The sequence below is a fragment of the Perna viridis genome, chromosome 10, assembly GCF_037379345.1.
Source record: "Perna viridis isolate PV_CMFRI_1.1 ecotype Kerala chromosome 10, ASM3737934v1, whole genome shotgun sequence".
NCBI lineage: Eukaryota > Metazoa > Mollusca > Bivalvia > Mytilida > Mytilidae > Perna > Perna viridis.
The window spans coordinates 35,976,328-35,997,803 of NC_142454.1; the positions used below are offsets into that span (position 1 = coordinate 35,976,328).

General features: G+C 32.4%; 2 protein-coding genes across 2 annotated transcripts; one reads left to right on the forward strand and one right to left on the reverse strand.

The window, feature by feature from the left end:
* Positions 1–941: 941 nt before the first annotated feature.
* On the reverse strand, positions 942–13,007 carry LOC148605607 (COMM domain-containing protein 6-like). Its single transcript, XM_088548804.1, has 8 exons — positions 12,867–13,007; positions 8,678–8,736; positions 8,144–8,209; positions 7,330–7,406; positions 6,549–6,666; positions 5,608–5,658; positions 3,633–3,785; positions 942–1,891 (listed from the first exon to the last, which is right to left on the reverse strand). The coding sequence occupies exons 1-8, from the start codon at positions 12,940–12,942 to the stop codon at positions 1,835–1,837; spliced, it is 657 nt and encodes a 218-aa protein (XP_088404930.1). The 5' UTR covers positions 12,943–13,007; the 3' UTR covers positions 942–1,834.
* Positions 12,928–21,205, forward strand: LOC148605608 (bis(monoacylglycero)phosphate synthase CLN5-like). Its single transcript, XM_088548801.1, has 5 exons — positions 12,928–13,063; positions 18,347–18,524; positions 18,767–18,989; positions 19,810–19,899; positions 20,560–21,205. Exons 1-5 carry the CDS (start codon positions 12,960–12,962, stop codon positions 21,030–21,032), a joined length of 1,068 nt encoding a protein of 355 aa, XP_088404927.1. The 5' UTR covers positions 12,928–12,959; the 3' UTR covers positions 21,033–21,205.
* The last annotated feature ends 271 nt before the right edge of the window (positions 21,206–21,476 follow it).

Below are 21,476 nucleotides of genomic sequence, written 5' to 3' on the forward strand. Positions count from 1 at the left end.
TGGTTTAATACCGTTTGAGTTACAAATTATTCTAAGAAGGTGCCACCTATGTGTGACGAAGGGCCACTAAACCTGCTTTCACGGGTCTTTTAATCTGGAAATGTATGAGAGTACCAAGTAAGACAGAAGAGTAAAAGCGTCACCGTTGGTCACGCATATAAAAAATAATTTGACAATTTAGTAAAAACAAATATTTTATAGGGTACAAACTTTCGTGTTTTAATCAAGAACCACCAACCAAACCATAATTTCGTATTCCAAACCAAACGTTACATTTAAATTTAAATGGATTTAAGAAATCTGCGAATTTAAGAATCTACAAAATAATGAAATTTTGACAAACCACAAAAAATTATACCAACCAATTATAGAATCTTTACAATAACATAAGCTACAAAAATGGTACACAGATTTTACTAAATTTAACAGCTGTTTTTTTTTTTCCAGGTAAGTAATATGATAGATTACGTCGTTTTTTTTTCACTAATCATTTCTCTGATTTTAATATTGATCTGCTAACTGAATCTATATTTAGTATTTTACTACATTTAAAAATCCAATCAAAATACAATCACAAGTGCCGAAGAACACAAAGATTAACATGTGCGGAACAAGTTAAATTTTAAGTGCTTTCCTGGCACAAATGATTACATTCTGGTTATTCACCATAACCAAATAACCAACTGATTCTACTATATATTATACAGATTTTCTTCATTATTGGTTGCTATTTTCAACATAAATTTTAAATTTTGTGACCGGTTGATTGACATTAATTTATGTTGTGACGTTTGGGCGGAAGAAAGTCAGAGACAAAATTACTGAGTTATTTCACAAAGTGAATTATCGAAAATTTTTACACAGGGAAAATTTTGTAAATCACAGCTACATTTGTGTATCAATATCAAAAATAGCCAAGATTAAAGGCACAACACAAACTATATGATTTCTATCTTTATTTTACCTTTATTTTCCCATTAGGTTTAGTACATTGCTTTATTTACAGCAAATATCAAAGTAATCATAAATGGTTCTTAACATGCATTAATTTGTGTTAATGTGTAGTGACAAGAACGATAACTCAATTTATATCACTACAATATGATTTGTTATGCAGTCCAGAAAAATTTTTAAAAAAAACTTCATCAAACCAAATTTCTATCATTGTTTAATTATAAAACTGACAACAGTTTGAACCTGTCACATTGTGTCTATGTATACTGAACCATGAAGGGTGATTACATGCACTTCTATAAATCATAAATATCAAATCATATCACTGTGTGACAAAAAGAAACATTGCAATGAACAAAAAAACAATATAAATGTACCAAAATAATAAATAAAACATGCATGACAAATTCACATAAAATTTCTACAAGTACAGATCTAATATGATAGTACTATAACTCAACTCACTAAACAGGGCTGGAACAACTTTAATAACACAATGTGCTTTTAATTAGAAAAAGATTATCAGATAGCCAGAAATTTAAAATCTTTTTTTTTTTAATAAATCTAATAAAAAAACTAATGTAGAATTATCATTTGATTCACACACTAAAAAAGTGTACAGAAAACTAATCAACTTGATCAGGGTTCTAGACCTCAACATAATCAACATTATCAGGGTTCTAGACCTCAACATAATCAACATTATCAGGGTTCTAGACCTCAACATAATCAACTTGATCAGGGTTTCAGACATCAACACAATCAACATTATTAAGGTTCTAGACCTCAACATAATCAACATTATCAGGGTTCTAGACCTCAACAAAAAACCTTTTTCCATTCTGTAATGCAATGCTGAATAAATATGGATAAATAAATATCAAAAGTTAGGTGTCTCCATGTGTCTTGCTATTTCTTGGAACTGCTTTGACAGATTCTGAAAAAAAATACAACATTTATATAAAAACCATTTCAGTAAATAAGTTAGACATCTGCCTAAACCAATGACTCTCTTATGTCTGTTTACGTCAGTTTCAATAAATGTTTAACCTGTGTTAACCATGCACCAATGACCAAACATTAAGGAGGTAGACCTAAGGTAAGGGAGACAACTCTTCCAAATCATTGGAATGTTTGTATTCAGCTTTTTTCATCCATCTCATATAAGCATCAAAGTAACTTGGACTGATTTCATTCTGTTTCAAATGGAAGCTTGATAGGCTTTGGTGGAATTGAATATGATTCAAAGATATCACTGATTTCAATAGTAATGTCCCTTACCTTAGGTCTACTTCCTTAAGTCCAAAAGGGGGGATAGATTGGACAAGGTTTTATTGTACAATCATATTGTATTTCTAATTCTGCAGTATTTAAAGCAAATCTCTCTATAACTCTATCAAATCTGAGAGTAGATAAAATGATTTAAAATGCATATAGCAGTAAACAATCCTTGGATATGTTGTGTCAAACATTAACAGAAGTGCCATATTTGTTTTTGATTAATATTTGATATTTGATTATTAACAAAAAATGACATGAAATAATCAGCAACTACAACAAGAGCATATTTATAGAATTCAGCGACTAGGCAATAAAATTGTGATATCTATAATAAAATCTATTAAAAAAGACTGTTTTTTCCCTTATTTTTAGAAAAGCAGACCTGTCCATGCTGTGTAATGACAATCCGTATTAATGGTCATATTTAATGAACATCAACAACAAAATCCTTTACTTTGTGTGATTTGCACCTGGTCCATGCTCCTAGTTTTTAGTGGAGTCCAAGTTGCTCATTTACTTATGTTACCTTGTGTATATTATACATAGAAATACCGGCCCCTGTCCGTCAGTCTGCCTTTTCCGCACTTTTTTTTTGTTATGCTTTTACCAAATAAGTTTGTTTTTGGAATGTGGCCTTATTACGAAGAGTTACAGATTAAGTTCAACTTTGGTTACGGTTGAATGATTTTTATGGAAGTTGTGGCCCTTGGACTTTACAGTGAATTTACAGTTTTCTGCACTTTTTTTTTTGGTAATGCTTTCACCAATTGATTTTAAATTTTGTATGTAGTCTAACTATGAGAAGTTACAGATTAAGTTCGACTTTGGTTACGGTTGACTGATTTTTACTGAAGTTACAGCCCTTGGACTTAGAGTGAATTTACAAATTTCTGCACTTTTTTTTATAATGCTTTCACCAATTGATTTTATATTTTGCATGTAATCTTAATATCAGAAGTTGCAGCTTAAGATCGACTTTGATTAGGATTGATTGATTTTTATGGAAGTTATGGCCCTTGTACTTTTTGAAATTTCAGTGAATTTACAGTTTTCCTCACTTTTTTTTTCGCAGGGAACATTGGAACGCTGTTCTTTTATTTTAGTTACGTTATGTTCTTTGTTATGTTTGTCTGTTTTTCATGTATGGTCTTTGTCCCTTGATTAGATTCTTTTGATTTCCCCTAAAATCTTGGCTCCCTTGATTACTCTTTCACATATGGTAGGTAGTATGGAGAAATTCAAGCTTAATTTGTGGTCAAAATTCGTTAAAATTATGGAGATTCATAAATGTAAACACATCTGGCATATCATATTTTTCATAAAGAACATAAGTCAACATGCAACATGCATGTATGTGCATGCAGTATTTCTAGCTCAAACTCAATAAAATATGATACCTTAAATTGTGGAACAGTCATTTCAAACGCATGCGTTGTAAGTTGGCCTGATGTGTCTGCAACTTTGACTGTCATGGATACAAACGTAGTGTTGAGATTCTTACAGGAGTCTGAACTCACAGCAACTCCTAACTTCCACTGCATATCTACGAGCTGAAAAAGATCAAATTTAACTCACAGCAACTCACAGTTTCCATTGCATTACAACAAACTGCCAGAAAAGACAGTTAATCTTACATCTATACCTAACTTCCCCATAAAAGTATAAAACAGAGGTTATTGACATTCATCTGTATGTTGACCAAATTTAAACTAGTGAACCTCATAATTGACATGTACTAGTAGTATACAAATTGATCTAAACAGTTTAGTTGTTTTAAAGAGTAGTTCTGGAAATGTACACCTATGCTTTTGCCCAAAATGCCCCTATTCATAGCGTAATTCAGTAGTTAAGTATTTGCATTTTTTTTTAACTTTACTGATGGAGGGTTCACCAGAAAAAACCTAAATTTTGGTCTTAAACACATGCATCATCATAGTAATAATAGCTACCAATTCATAGTACATGTGTACTTCATTTATTAAGAGTAATGGGTTCAATTCCAACAAATTGTTTTTATGACTTGTCTTAACTTTCACAAATGATTATCCACCTAAGTAACTGGTATTTAGAAGATAAAAAAAAATGTGTAACAAGCCTATAGTTTATAAAAGAGTGTACTGATAACACATGTACGATGTAGTACATGTACAGTTTATTTGTAAATCTAATATAAACACTTCCAATAAGAATCTACTGACTCTTATGCTAATGAAGGTTCTAGGTCTTATCTTATTGACTCTTTTTTAATTCTGTTTTGTGAGCTGCTGATTTACTGTTTTTTTATAGAATACAAAGCAGTTTATGATTTGATATGACTTCTAACAACATGTCAAGGAATGTATTGATATATGTTTTCTTGTTTGAAAACTGAGTCTTTTTTTATTTTTTTTTTAAAAAGTCTGATGCACAGAGCCTGATACACATGTTCACCATTGCTGTGTAATGAAACATGTACATGCATTCTCTTGGTGCCCTTTTATTTGTACATACATGTACCACAATTAAACGTCTTTTCTCATGTGAAAAAATCAGGCCTTTTGGGTACTTCAAAAAAAATTAATTCAATTAATTAATTCAACAACCATTTATAACACCATGTTGATAAGCAAATAGTCCATCCTGGTGTAATCTGAATGGTCTTCTCAGCAAGTCAAAGATTGGGCATCATTTGTTGAGTTGAGATGAGATTAAAGTTTTCATTTTTTTATGTTGGTTGCATAGCAAATGAGTACAACAGCTTAAGGAGTAATTACAGGTCAAATATTGTAGAACATTTTAACATTTTTAAATGACTTTCTGGTAGCCTTATATGTACATGTAATTTCCAATATATTTTTGTTACACCATATATGTTCTTGCCATAACTACACAGACTTTTCGTATCACGCTAGACTTCTCACAAGTAGGCTTCTGGAACAGGGTTATGTTGCTACAAGATTGAAGTCATCACTACAAAAGTGTTATGGTCATCATCATGAACTCGTGGATCGTTATGGTGTATCCATCTGCACCATGAAAACTGATTTGTTCAACGTGTCATAGCATTCCTTTCCTCTTTTGTCTACCCCTGACTAGACTTTTTATGAACAACTTGGCGGGTGTTTCTAGAAAAACCGGTGCACCTAGTCCATGCTCTCAGTTTTTAGTGGAGTCAAGGGTGCTCATATGCTTTTGTTACTTTGCATGTATGATTTTAGTTACTATATGATCTTTGTTATGCATGTCTGTTTTCCAAGTCATGTCTTTGTCCCTGGATTACATTCTTTTGATTTTCGCTAGAACCTTGGTTCCCTTGATTACTCTTTAAATTCATTTATGTTAAAGCCATTATTGAAATGACTGATACAAAGTAATAAAAAAGTTTGTTCTTACTCTTCCAACACCAAACATTAGACTATCTTCTAATTTTGGTGAATTTCCATCCTGCCAAGAAAAAAAAAGATGTTCACATGATCATCATGGTGATAAAACCACAAGGACAAAAAAAAACAGAAATTCATTTTAAGATTCATCTTCTAATACCAGGAGTGGATCTAGAAATTTAGATACTTATTTTTAAAAAATGAGAGAAATAATTTTGGCCCTACTTTTGCCCAAAATACCCCTATTCATTGAGTAATACAGTAGTTAGGTACTTGCAGTTTTTTTTTAAATTACTGATGGAGGGTTCACTTAAAAAAACCTAAATTTTGGTCTTAAACACATGCATCATGATTGTAATAATAGCTACCAATTCATAGTACATGTGTACTTCATTTATTAAGAGTAATGGGTTCAATTCCAACAAATTGTTTTTTATGACTTGTCTTAACTTTCACAAATGATTATCCACCTAAGTAACTGGTATTTAGAAGATAAAAAAAAATGTGTAACAAGTATATAGTTTATATAAGAGTGTACTGGTATCACGTGTAAGATGTAGTACATGTACAGTTTATTTGTAAATCTAATATAAACACTTCCAATAAGAATCTACTGACTCTTATGCTAATGACTCTTTTTTAATTCTGTTTTGTGAGCTGCTGATAAAATTAAATTGCCTTTGTATTGTTTGTAATAAGTAATTCAAACATTTAAGAGCAACCTTCACAACCTTCACAACTTTTTTTTATTGGTCACAATATTTTACATATCCCTTTTTAAAATTTCAAACTCTTCAAATAGTATCTTTAATGAAAGCTCATTACTTTTGATATAGGAAGTCTTGTCAACTTTCTGATATACAAATCAGTTTGGTCTTGGATTTAACAATTACTTAATTGTAGCATATATTATCCTAAGTAAAATATGAATAAGAACTATTAAAATCTTACCTGTTTATCTAAGCTCCAACAATTGGCTATACATTCTGAACACTTTTCTGAAAACTTAAGGCTTAAATCAAGTTGTGTCTTAAGATCTTTGTGCTGTAATACATGTTTAGCTGCAGACCTAGAGGAAAATAAGGATGCAGCAATTATAATGATGTAATTATCAACTTGAAGTAATGTCATTCTATACAAACACTAAAGGTAAATCAATGAAGGAGTGGAAAAATACTTGGGTCCCGATATATCAAATACTGAAGTATAAATAAGTTTGGTCCTTCCAAAAAATACAATTATTTTCTTGGAAAATATTTCCATTTCAAGTTCCAGATTAATATTTGATAAATCTTTGTTATACCTTATATACATCATGCAGTGATTAGAGGGAGTCATGTGGTTTTGATCACATTCTAGCTGAAAATGTCCAATTAAAAATCAGAATTTTTCTACATTTTAAAATGTTAAAGAATCTAAAGATCACCAAAAATGACACTTTTTTTCAAAATTTTAATTCCTATAAACATGTGTAACCAAGAATTTTTTCACATGTATTACTATGAAGCACTTTCTTATATCTTGTATTAAGTATAAAATTATGTGCAAAAATTAGTACCTTCAAAAATCATTGTCTGTACTATGAAACTTTATGTACTCTTTCAAAAGCACAAAAAAATAAAACCTGGCCTAATAATAGTACAGTGTATGAAAGAAGCTGGGTAAATACATGTAACTATTCATGAAATAAAATACTTCCACGGTTAACAATGGATAAATTAAGAGTAAATACCTGTAAATATGTTTTATAACATTGACTATACTCTGAAGTTCATCTTCATTGATATGTACATCACTCTGTCCAGATTTCTGAAATATAAACATAAAGCTCTATTGCTATTCAATTGTGGATAAAATAATTAATTTTAGAAGTAATAATCAATGAAGGAAGTGTTCAAGATGCATTAATAACTTTGGACAAAAAGATCGGAAAAATATTCAAGATAATAACAAAGTGATATTAATAAAGGGGAGACAACTCTAAAAAGCTTAAAGAAAGAACAATTTGGGTGAAACTGTATTGTGTATTGTAAATGCAAATGCACATAGTGACAAAATTATGTATTGTTGATTTTACATCATTCTTTCTGCTTGGAACATACTGGTATTCTAAATATGTAAAAACACTTCACCACCTATTATTGGAGCTAAAATTAATCTATCAATAAATGTATCCCAACTATCAATCATCTCATACATACAATTTTCTGGTTCTAAAATCTGTCTTTATACCGTAATAAGACAGGCTTGGGTTTCATAAAAAAAATCTCAAAATGAGAATTTCCTTAAAGCTTTCCTCAACTTAAATTTTAAAAAATTAGCTTGCTTGAAATTTTAAATAGCAGAAAACTCTGAGGATTTGAGGAGTTTATGTTTTATGTTATATTGAAACCCGTCTTTAAATAAAATTTCTTAGTCTTAGTCTTAGAAACCTCAATAAGAGAAATTTTTTTTTATGAAAACAGGCTCATGTAACATCTATATATACTGTAATACACTATAATAAATCAACTTTAACATTTTTTTGAAGTTTTTTCTATACATACCTCTAGTAATACCTGTAAGTTAATGGTGGATGCTCTTGAGTGCATAAAAGACAAGACATTGTGACACTGAAAAAAAAAATATTAGTAAACAAAAACAGAATCTGAGAAGAAAAATGGTTCTGGTATGACAATATTTAAATTTTGAAAGAACGGTGAACCACTGAAAATTGCATTCAAGTTGGGAGTTGCTGTGAGTTTTATCTTGCCTTTTTCAGCTTGTTTATATGCAATGGAACTTGGGAGTTGCTGTGAGTTTTATCTTGTTTTTTTTTTCAGCTTGTTTATATGCAGTGGAACTTGGGAGTTGCTGTGAGTTTTATCTTGTTTTTTTTTTCAGCTTGTTTATATGCAATGGAACTTGGGAGTTGCTGTGAGTTTTATCTTGTTTTTTTTTCAGCTTGTTTATATGCAGTGGAACTTGGGAGTTGCTGTGAGTTTTATCTTTCCATTTTCAGCTTGTTTATATGCAGTGAAAGTTGGGAGTTGCTGTGAGTTTTATTCTACTAAAGTGCCAATATATTACTATATACTTACAACATCAGAAATAAGATCCTCTTGAAGTAGATTCAAAATATCAATTGATCTACCACAGTCTGCAACAGAATAAATATATTCATACAAAACTATTATGCCAGCTTTATGGTAGAGATGTAAAATTAGAAATACAAGTGACTTATGAACACTATGGGGAACAGGACGACAGCATATTTCAATCTTGACACAATTTCTGTGTATTTTTACTTCATATATGCCTTAAGCAAAAGTGAGCAAATGTGTAATAAAAAGTTCTACAATAATATTAATTTGCAATTGCAAAAGTCATGAAAGTTTAGTCTGGTAGATATAGTAGCTACATTTTGTATATGTGTGCTACCATCTGATCAACCTAAATTTTAATTTCTCAATGTGACTACTGTGTCTCCAACAAATTAAAAACTGAGATAACATTGCTTCAATTTCTGATACTTTCCATTCATTTCCTCCGTATATATATATATATAATATTTTAAAAAAAATTATTTGATCTATTTTGTCATGTAAGCAGAGAAATTTAATTGAAAAGATGATTGGTTTAATCCAGAGTTAGAAATAGTAGCTGCCGCCAGCCCAAGACTAGCTATTTTTTGACAGGGCAGGCTAATTTTAGCGAAAATCTATATAGGCACATATTAAATATATCGAAAAATTGTATTCAGGACTGGTTAGAATTTGAGTGAATTTCCTACCCTCTGTAATCTCTTTTTGGTGTAACCTCAGTTCTCTGTGATCCCAAATTATTTTTTTGCAATGAAAAACAGGAGGTATGTGGATCATAGGACAGGTCAAGAGGAGTTAAATAACACATTTAAATCAGCTCAACATTCCATATGATATAATATTCCTTTCATAATTTCCCGATTGTGAGTTACTGTACACCCTTAAAATCCTTAAATGCATTCAAAATCAAATTCATATTTCAATATTAATTATCATCCTACAATAAAATATACAGAACTGACTAACGGTAACGGTCTGTCATGTACATGTAGGAGGCATTCCTCACTAAAGTTAGTAATAATAAAATGCACACATGACCAAGAATTTTACCTCTGCACTGGAACTAGATAAACAAAAATGGTGAATGATGACCCTTGTCATTCATTCATTCCTTAAGAAGGTCAGCATCTACAATCATGATAATTTTCTTCAACATTTAAAAGATTTATGTCCAGGCTACTGGTATAGAAACAAAACATGTTGATCATTTGTTGTTTTTAAATTTTTACCGAAAGCTTTTTATTTTGATCACTGGAATGGCGTTCACCCAGTATACATACACTAATCCCTTTGGGGATTTGGTGCTAGAGAGATACTTTTGTTTTGACCACCACCATCAGTGTGGTCAAAACAAAAAAATTCTCCAATGCTGAATCGAAAAGGGATAAGTGTCTGAAAACTTCCTATTGTTTTGATTGTGATATTTGTCATATTTTCTGAATTGAGTTTATTTTTTTCGCAAATATCTTGATGAAAGCAAAAGAGTATGACATAAAAATTGGATGCTTAAGCATTTGATATGGACAGTGTGTCAGCAAATTCCTACACATGTATATGTGTAGAATGTAAGACCAAAATAATGAATGGCTAAAAAATATTCTACCGGAAGTGACAAAAAAAGTAGACAATTACCCAAGTGCAGATGCACTGTTTTGTTTTTTAATACATCAATGGATACAATTTTATATTCATTTATTTTTATAATAATTTGGAAATTATTGGCTTGTAGTCTCACACATCCTCCTCACCAAACAATACTTTGCCCATACCAACATTGTTATGCACCACAAAGAAAGATTTAACAGGCTGTTCACAACTTACAGGTAAATACCAAAAAAAAAGTTTAAAGATGATAGACACACAGCACTTTTCATGGCTGTTTATCCAGGATATATTTTTGAACAAGTATGTTTAAACTTTTAATTCACAGTAAACAATTAGAAAACTATAATAGTGACAGACAGAAAGGCAACCCAAAATGTGTGCAGCTTAAAGGTAGTTTGAGGGCATCTATCATAGGCATTACTTTTAATATAATCCTGAAAATTATAGACCAATATCCCTGACATGCATTTGCTGCAAAATCTTCGACCATGTTGTAGTTAGTGCCATCATAGACCATGCAGATGAAAACAATATTCTATATCAAAATAAACATGACTTTCTGCAACAAAGATCTTGTGAAACACAACTTTTAGAATTTATTGATGATGAAACTGAAAACCTTGAAAACTCTTTTCAGACAGATGTATTAATCATGGATTTCAGTAAGGCATTTGATAAAGTCAGTCACAATTTACTCACTCTCAAACTTAAAAACTATGGTATACAAGGCAAATCTAATAAATGGATACACAGCTTCCTATCTAATCATACTCAAGCAGTTGTCCTTGAAGGTGTAACATCTGGCTATGTTGACGTTAAGTCTGGGGTACCCAAGGTTCTGTACTGGGTCCCAGTCTGTTTGTATTTTATATCAATGATATGCCAGTAGGCCTAAATTCCACAATACGTCTATTCACCGATGACACCATCTACCATATCTAGCATTTAAATATAATGGTGACAGCAAATCACTACAAACTGACTTAGATAAACTAGGAGAATGGGACTAATGTAATGTTCTTTTGATTTCCTGTAACAAAAAACACTATCAAATATATCTACACATTACAAGGCCTTACACTAGAACATGTCGATAAAGCTAATTACCTTGGCATTAGGATCTAATCTGACCTTAGATGGCACAGTCATGTAAACAACATATGCAATAAAGCCACCAACACATTAAGCTTCCTAAAAAGAAATCTAAACATCAGTTCCACCAAGGTAAAGAAGCAGGCATATAAATCGCTAGCCAGGCCATCACTGGAATATGTCTGCTCTATTTGGGATCCTTACACTATAGATGACATAAACAAAATAGAAATGATTCACGGACGTGCAGCTAGGTTTGTGACAAACAGGTACCACAATACACAACATAATACAACATTTAAATTGGAGAAGCCTAGCTCATAGAAGATCAGACACAAGATTAATAATGTTATACAAAATCAATTACTCTCTAGTTGCCATCACTAAAACAGATCGGTTAATTCCACCTCTCAAACAGTCCCAAAACATACACTCCCCATTATCCTTCCAAATTCCTCAATGTCAGTTACAAGTCAGACAACAATCTTTCTTTCCAAGAACCATCAAATTATGGAACAGTATACCAGTGAACATTGTTATGAGTGACTCTGTCGAGTCATTCTAAACAGCCATTTGAACTTACACCCACAGTCATTAAGGTTCAGCTAAAGTCAATATCCAAGACATTCCTTAATGAAATGTTTTCATTCATAGTTTTAATAATACATTAAATTTAGCACTGAAACATTGCTTAATGCATCATTATATGTACATGACACACAAGCATAAGTCAAACTGAGCAACGCGTTTTATAACGTCTATATAACATTAACAACAAAAATGTAAACTACATATTTTAGAATAAATCTACAGCTGTGAAAAACATTATTTGACATCTGAAATTTATATAATTCTGTTCCTAAATGAATAATACAGTGCAAGCCAGCAACTATTTGTGACATAATGCTAGATCTGAATGAAAACTTTAATATTTCATGTTTATTGGTGTTGGTATTTAGCTGTATCATGGTATAAAATATCTCAATTCATCTAAATTTAAAGACATTGCAATTTTTTCAAGAAAATTAATGCTAGCTTGCACTGCATTATACATTTAGGAACAAAACTACATGAATTTCTGACTTCAAATCTTGTTTTTGAAAATCCACCAATGTAAATGTACATATGTATTTAGTTTTAAACTCACTCTTATTGTTAATGTTTGAATTCACTAGTTTAATTTAGTTTGGAATTTTGTAAATAATATGTGCAGAGAAAAGTGACATTATCTTCAGTTGTTGAAGTTGGTCAGGAGATTGTAGAAGTTAAAATTAAATTAAGAACGTCAATGTTACACATCATCGCATTTCCCTGTATTAAAACTGATAAGATTACCTACATATATAATCTAACCGTCCACCATAGGATTTACACACATTTTAACATTACTTGACATCATGTGATAACGATAATACCAACATAATGTGTCTGTTGTATTGTGAACATTTTGTGTAATTTCGCGAAAATCTTCACCGATTTTTAAGCTTACCTTGTGGAACGCATCCACAGATTTCCGACATTTTTATCAGATTTAAACAGGAAGAAAAGTGTGACTCAGTTGACATTTGACATCAGTGCAAAGATGTTTGTTAAAAATACCAACATGATGTTTTTGTGTTCACAACTACTTTTCGTTGCATGCTTATTTGGATCTGTACTTTCTGGTATTTGGCCAATGCCTTATCGGTAAGTAAAATTATTCCAATTCCGGGTATAAACAATTGTGCGAACTGCGGAAACTTTACGTTTTCGGATACAGAGAAAAGACTAAGAAAACACAAAAATAGCGCAAATGATCTAAAAGAACACACATAGAAACTAATAAAGAATAAATAGGGAACCTGCATGTAGCACTCCACTAAAAACTAGGAGAATGGACCATGCATGTGTCCTCTGCATATCGAGTTGCTCAAATCTGCATGCGTTCAAAATTGAGTTATTGTATTTATTTATGGACAAATAATGCTAACTTTACATTATATCTTAATGGTTAAAGGTTCATGGAGGCTAAAAACCACTAATTCCACTTCCCATAGGCTTCTATGCTAATTTCACAATATTCAATGGCTTCTCTGGACTTTACCTTAACTTTAACCTGCAGATGACTATATATCAGCATGATTCTACATATGTCAGCTCACAATCCTCAGAATGGCATGTGGGGTTAGCAGACTTGCAGTGCAGTACTGGTCACCGGAAGTGAAGGGTCTATAAATAGCATGGGAAATCCCAGTGTTTTCACAAGATAGGGGTATATTTAAAAATCATTATGGAGATTAGGCTTCACATCACAAGAAGCAAAATGCACCTATAAAATGTACAGAAATGTTTTTCCTTTCAGAAACTCTTTAAATTTTTAAAATAAGATGAGAACTTTTTTCACAGCACTATGAGGAACAGGGGTAATTTCTGCGTAGGACTATTTTTGCGTACGTTCCAAATGCTCATTGGTTGAATTGGTGGTCTGTAACCTAAAGAGTCACTTTTTGTCTTAGAAAATATAAATAACTATACAGGTATCTTCCTACACACATACTGAATGCATTTGCAAAGTTTCAGTGAAATGTGACAAGCACTTTTTTAAATATTTGATTTTTAAATATAGGGTAACCAAGTTGTGCGAGCAAAAAAGTGAAAATATTCTACCATACTGAAATGCATTAAATATTTGCAAAGAACTTTTTCTGACTTTTCAAATAAAAAATATCAATCACAACTTGTTTTTTTAACAATATTAATGAAGAAATAGTTTTAAAAGTAATCATTTTCTGAGAAATTGGTCTATTTTTAAAAATTTATTTCTGACATGCCTCCCCCTTTTTCTTGATCACATGTCAAAAATCCTAAATCTTTAAATTTTCACAAAAGGTGATATATTTGGCATTAAATTTGTAAATACAGTGTTTTCACATTAAAACATGACCAGTAAAGGGCACCTAAAGCAAAAAAAGTGCTCAATAATGGATTTTCCATGTTGCCATAGGGGAATGCTTATATGGCCTTAACCGCAGTAATGAAAGTGAGTTTTTCCTCATTTCTAACCTAATTTTTGCTCAAATCTACACAAAACTTGATTTCAAGTGCTTATTACTACCATATTTAGGTAAATATAGCCCTCAAAGTTTAATATTTGATATTTTTACTAAATTTTCTACACTTTTTACAAGATAGGACATAAAAATCAGCCAAAAAGACCAATTTTCCATAATTTGGACCTATAACTTAAAAAATGCATATTTTGAAGGATTTTTGTAGTGTATTCCTCTCATGGCAAAGTTAACAAGATCTTCAAGTAGTTTAAAGCTATTTCAAGAAACTTTTCATTTTGCCATGGCTTCATCTTAAGGCTAAAAACCACTAATTCCACTTCCCATAGGCTTCTATGCTAATTTCACAATATTCAATGGCTTCTCTGGACTTTACCTTAACTTTAACCTGCAGATGACTATATATCAGCATGATTCTACATATGTCAGCTCACAATCCTCAGAATGGCATGTGGGGTTAGCAGACTTGCAGTGCAGTACTGGTCACCGGAAGTGAAGGGTCTATAAATAGCATGGGAAATCCCAGTGTTTTCACAAGATAGGGGTATATTTAAAAATCATTATGGAGATTAGGCTTCACATCACAAGAAGCAAAATGCACCTATAAAATGTACAGAAATGTTTTTCCTTTCAGAAACTCTTTAAATTTTTAAAATAAGATGAGAACTTTTTTCACAGCACTATGAGGAACAGGGGTAATTTCTGCGTAGGACTATTTTTGCGTACGTTCCAAATGCTCATTGGTTGAATTGGTGGTCTGTAACCTGGAAACACAGACTTAACGAGTTAATATAATTATGTGTAGCAGAGAGTGTACGAACATTATAATATATATGATAGTGCTTATCAAAAATGTTCTAGTACAGTCATTGTATCAGTCTACCGGTATTATGCTTTTTATAGTTTAATAGAGGCTTCATCAGAAAACTTAAGGGGATCGGAAGGACTTAACGGTACAGTTAATTTGGATCATTCACCGGACAGTGCGCTCCGCTTTGTATTCTATGTGAACTGAATGATAGTAAACCCAGATTGGATTATAAAGAAATGTCTGTCTGTCGACCTGTACCTACGTACAAATGTACGTTTTCCCACAAATCTTGTAACTTGCGCATCTCGCAAAGATTTTTTTATGAAATTTTAGAAGGTTTTTATAAAATTCATAACTGTCCGTCCGTCTGCGTATCCTGTAACTTCGCAACTCGCGCTAAACGGGTTTTAATGACATTTTAAAAGGTTTGGCATCACGCGTGTACATAGATTAGAATAAAGAAGGATAATAACACGGGAGTCAAATCTTCGGAAAACTGTAACAAGGGTGCCGCTGATGTATCAAAAAACACCCTTTTTCATATGTATTATGATTTGAATTAAAATCATACCCAATTATATATTTTCCATGTAAAATCCATACATACAATGTATATTTTTCAATATTTATTGTCAATAATTTGCATGTACATACACGTATACTGGAATGAATAATTGGAAGAGGAACAGTGTAGATCCATTTTTTTTATAGGGATGGGGTTCCAGAGAAGGTTTAGGCTTTCATTGTTTTTAGCATATCTTGACTTAGAGATCGATGGTGAAGGAAAATTATTGACCAAAATATACGGCAAACGCAATGACTTCGTTCCGTATTGTTAACTTTCCTTTCATCTGTGGCAACATCCCTTCAGCACCTGCGTATGGAGTTTTCATATAACAACTCGTGCATTTGTACGTTATGCCAGAGCTTGTCGTAACTAATCAGACTTTACTGTATTGCGCCAGACTTCTTACAATTATACTTCTGGAACAGGGTCATGTTAGTTTTATAGTCGTCATAATGATCGAACTCGCGGATCGTTACGGTGTATCCATTAGTCCGATATTGGTCTGACGTCCAACGGTAGATTTGCCAGACAGGCTTGGGCCGTGGGAGTAAGACCTCGTCCCATATCAAAAGCATGGGATTCTGCTAGAAAGAAGAAATTCTGTAAAACCTAGGAAAAACAGATTTTTATTGTTGCATGTACATCAGACAAGACTATTCACATGTATTTTTTTCACACTGTACGAAGTTTGCGCATTGCTTATTTTTGGAAAAATTTCACAATATTTGACTCCGTGATCTTGAACTTCATGTCGTAAATTCAAGATCACAATATTTTAAATTTCTATTTTCAAAACACGAATTACTTCTGAAAAGCTTATGCATAATATTCTTAATAGTAATAAACTTTCATTACATGTCTAGTTTGAACTCTGCAAGAGCGAGGAAAGTAGCAAATTAACTAATTGAAGCGCGCATCAAAATTGGTGCGCTAAATCCCGTGTTTTTGATATGGGTAGAGCTCTGATGTCCCATGACCAAAGCTTGTCTGGTAATCTGCTTCCATGGTTAATTACTTTGTCTCTTGGTTACAAACTTTTGATATCCACTAGAATCTTGGTTCCCATGATTACAGCCTGTGCACAAATTTTGCACAAATGTTGACAAAAAAATTCCAATTAATGCGGAGTATTCTAAACCCCATTACCACCCACTAGATCCATCACTGGGGAATATTTCATAGAGACATTTTTAAGACGTGACCTAACTATCCTTTCATTTCAATTTAACCTCCTTAAATTTTCATGCATCCAATGACTAAAAAAATGAATTCTTGTCCACGATCTTAAAAAAAAACTATAAAAAAAAATCTTCGTCGGAGATCTTGCGGTTGTTTGTTCTTCTGGAAAAAAATCTTAATTATAACCAGCAAAATATACAATCTGAGACAGTTCCAGAATTTTTTTAATATGTGGGGAGGTGGATGTGTCGATCCGTAAAGACTAATCAAGGGAACCAATCTTATAGCGGTAATCAAAAGATTGTAATCCAGGGACAAAGACCAGACATGGAAAAAAGACATACACAACAAAGAACATAGAGTAACTAAAATCAAAGTAACAAAAGCAAATGAGAAAAGCAAATGAGCAACTCGGACTCCACTAAAAACTAGGAGCATGGACCAGGTGCGCCGGTAGGGTAAGCGTCCTCAGCTTTTCTAGAAACACCCGCCGAGTTGCTCATAAAAAGTCAAATCCAGGGTAGACGAAAGAGGAAAGGAAAACTATAACAAATCACTTTTCATGGCGCAGATGGATACACTGTAACGATCCACGAGTTCATGATGTATAAAAAGTCTGCGTAGTCTCGGCAAGCTCTGGCATAATGTATGAGTTGTGATATGAACACTCCATACGCGGGTGCTGAAGGGATGTTGCCACAGAAGAAAGGAAAGTTGACAATTTTGAATGAAAAGTCATCACGTTTGTCGTAAAGTTTCGTCAATAGTTTTCCTTGACCATCGATTTCTAAGTGTAGGTCATGATATGAGGCTGCCTTCACAGTGTCTGTAGTATCCTTTATCTCATGTTCTTTGGGGTGGATGCGATGTATCAAAACCCCAAAATTAGTATTGTTTAAAGATATTACGTCATCTATATAGCGGAAACTGAGGTTAAAGGATCTAGCTAAACGATATTCTTTCTTTCGGATAAGATCAGCTATAAAGTCAGCCTCATAAGAGTAAAGGAATAGGTCAGCAAGTAGAGGAGCACAATATGTTCCCACTGGAATGCCGACTGTTTGTTGAAAAACGCGTCCACCACACTGGACAAATATATTGTCGATTAAAACTTCCAGCATTTTGTAAATATCTTCTTCCGTATATTTGGAAGATGGCTTGGAATTATTTCTTACAAAATTTATAAAAGGCGGTTGATCATCCTGGATGCGCCACTGACAATAAATTTACTCTCTTGTCTAGGTGTCTTTGAGACATAATTACATACAACTACATTTTTGTATATATACGTGTATTTCTGAAATGTCCTTACCTTGAAAATAATTCTTCACAACATCGAAATTCATCCATTTATTTCTTTTTAGTCGGTACACCGTAAGACCAGCTTCAAGTTCATTTTGCCAGGCAGGCGTCGTTCCATTTTGCCCATCAGGTTTACCAGATAATTTGATGCCTGATGTTGATGACGGTGATCAAGTAGAAATATACGCACTAAAGAAACCAGTGTGGCAGTTTAAGTTTGGTGATGCGCTTGGCAAACTTGTAGGTTCATCATTTCATTGTGATATTCTATCAACTATTTGCAAAATGCTCGAATTTCGAACAAAATGATATTTTTATCCTTTTCTTATATATTTTTTTTTAATTCTAGTTTAGTTCAGGCATATAATGTTCATGACAAAAAGGGAATTTTTGGACTTAAATCTTCATTCATGACGACTTACGTCTATCATAAACACTGAAAGTAATTGACTGATAGTTTGACACATGTTCTATATTTGCAGAACATAATGCACGATGCCCTGGGATTCAGAGTTGTGAGTACTGGCCAGAACTATACTATGGAATGGTATGAACTTTTCCAGCTCATGAACTGTACATTTGCTCATGTTCGTGAGAATCAAACTATTCAGTGGTGCAACCAAGGAGCCGTGTGTATTTACCCAGAAATAGAAGACAGACTTTGGACAGAAAATGGAACCCTAGTAAAAGTGGCCACAGTATCGGGTAGATAATATATATTTCTTGCAAGACAAAACAGATTCTTTATTTTACAACATACATTTTGTAATCATGGCCTAATTTTACGCTTGGTAATGTACATATCTGTAACAAACTGACTAACCAATTTTTGTATTAACTGCTTTTCACTTCATTGATGCTTTTTAAACAAATAGAAGGGAAATATACAAACGGTACCCATAAAATGCGAAACGAAATCGAAACGAAACGGAGAAAATTAATGTACGTGAACTGTAGCTATATATACATATATGTACTTGAAATAAATCTTTAGATGTATACCGCGATAAATATTCAAAAAGGATTAACCAAGATTAACATATGTATATGTATGTATGTATGTAAGGATGCAATACTCTTATTCATGTCCATAGCAGAGTGAATGTCTTCTTCTTCTTCTTCTCATTTAGAGTGTAAATTCATTGTAGCACCCGGGACACAGCTAAAAGCCTCATATTTACAACTTTAAAACCAAATTATGTACAGATTAAAAACATGGCCTCTTGCTGTCTATGGCTGGTTAGAGGCTGCATTTAAAATTACCAAATCATTTAACTTGGTGTATATTGTTTAACGTAAACAGAGGACACATGCATCCTTAGCAATTAGTTTTCAACTAGATACATATTTATAATGACTGGAACAAAGCTTATTACCCTACCGATGCACCTGATTCATGTCATAGCTTTTTCTGTTGTGTTACTAGGCTTCCATATACCGGTATCATAGGTCTATTTTGTTCGATGTTCCTATCCTTTTTGTTTGTAGTTGCACCACACTGCACACCATATTTATGATTATCTAGGTACAGTATTTAACAAGTTTGCAGACTGGGTACTGTGGGATAACAGAACAGGTCTTTTTTATGAAACATGGACAGTTTTGGACAAACCAGGTGATCAAACTTTGTACAAATCTTGGCAGATTTTATCATAATTATTTTGGGACCATTTTCAACTTGCTTTATGACATGGGTTTTGTCCATTATTGAAGACCGTGTGGTGACTTGTATAAATATAATTTATATTAAATGGCTACATGACTATATCATTGGCAATCATATCACATCTTTTTTATATTATCTTGATCTTTAAGTTTTCAGTAGCTATTAACCATTTAAATCCATAAAATGTATGAAAATGAGACATGTCACCACACCCTCAAACAAACGTCTCTTTTTATTTTGTATAAAGGCCACCTTAAACTGAAGGAGATATATTTAATCATATTAATCAATTTCTATGAGTATTATCTAATTTTAATGATGAAAAGTTCTAGATCTTGCATACGTCTTCGAGAGAATCTCACTGTTCTGCAAATTGATAATCATATTTTACATAAATACTTTCAAAACACATTTTGAAAGTATTTATGAATTTATTGAGCTGTGGAGTGGAGGATGAAAAAATCTAGAAATATTTCACGATAACAGCAAATTTGTTGCAAAGTTGAGATCTCGAACTGGAGAAAATAATACAATTTACACATGAAAATACTTTCATAAGTTTTCACTATAAGGTTACTCTGTTAGTAATTTAAGATTTGTACATTGTAGATGGTCAGCTTTATTTCAATCCCTTTGACTGTGCAAGCTGGGTAATCCGTGCACTAGCAGAGTTTGGTCAACTTGGTGCTAAATTCAATCAAAGTGTGCATCTTAATTACACCAAAATAAACCTGTATTCTGCAGAACCTTACTTTCTAGGAAGCTCTAAAGATCTATTCTCACCAAGTGCTAATGTGACAATGCAAAACCATGCCAAGGACATAGTGAAATTTTATTCCAAATTCCAATCTAAGAAATCGTATGTGGAACTTTTGATCGAAATATTGGAGGATATTTTAGACATATTTGAAGAAAAACAACCATTTTATCTTTATTATAATGATGCTTACTGGCTTCTTAAACTGAAATCACCAATTGCCAAGCTGACTTATGATGAAACTCCTCTACCCAAGCCAGGAAAAATGTTAGATGAAAAGTTCTACTTCAAACCAAGATATTCTAGAAAAACTTTATTAGTGTGATGTGGTGCAGATTTTTTATTTTATATTTTTGTTATGGTTCAGCATTTTAAACAGATTTATTCCTTTCAAAATGTGATTTTTTTTTCAGAAGACCAAAATGTGGTTTCAAGTCAACATCATACTTTTTTATCATCCTTCATGTAACAAATTAGTTTAAATATTACACAAATGAATATTCTTGTTATATGTAAATCCATTTTGAAATGTGGCAGTGTTTTCACTAAGTTTTCAATAGAAGGAAAATATTTAGCAATAGGTGGAAAACAAACCATAGGCCTGGGGAAAACAGAACCAGAATAGCAAAAAATTACACAGATAGCTGGTGATTTTCGCCAGGGTGTGGCTCTTCATTAAAACACTGCTGTGGTAGTTCAAATTTAAAGCTTCCGGGAAATCAACAATAGGAACAATGATACATTAATATTCAGTATAATTTGTGCTTTT

Bases quoted from the DNA above. Each gene is read 5' to 3' on its own strand.
- LOC148605607 (XM_088548804.1), bottom strand. From the start codon at position 12,942: ATGTCAACTGAGTCACACTTTTCTTCCTGTTTAAATCTGATAAAAATG. The intron at 8,737-12,866 runs GTAAGCTTAAAA...ATTCTGTTGCAG, and splicing joins CTGTGGATGCGTTCCACAAG to ACTGTGGTAGATCAATTGAT. The intron at 6,667-7,329 runs GTATTTACTCTT...ATTTTCCTCTAG, and splicing joins GTTATAAAACATATTTACAG to GTCTGCAGCTAAACATGTAT.
- LOC148605608 (XM_088548801.1), top strand. From the start codon at position 12,960: ATGTTTGTTAAAAATACCAACATGATGTTTTTGTGTTCACAACTACTT. The intron at 13,064-18,346 runs GTAAGTAAAATT...ATTTCTTTTTAG, and splicing joins ATTTGGCCAATGCCTTATCG to TCGGTACACCGTAAGACCAG. The intron at 18,525-18,766 runs GTAGGTTCATCA...CTATATTTGCAG, and splicing joins GTGATGCGCTTGGCAAACTT to AACATAATGCACGATGCCCT.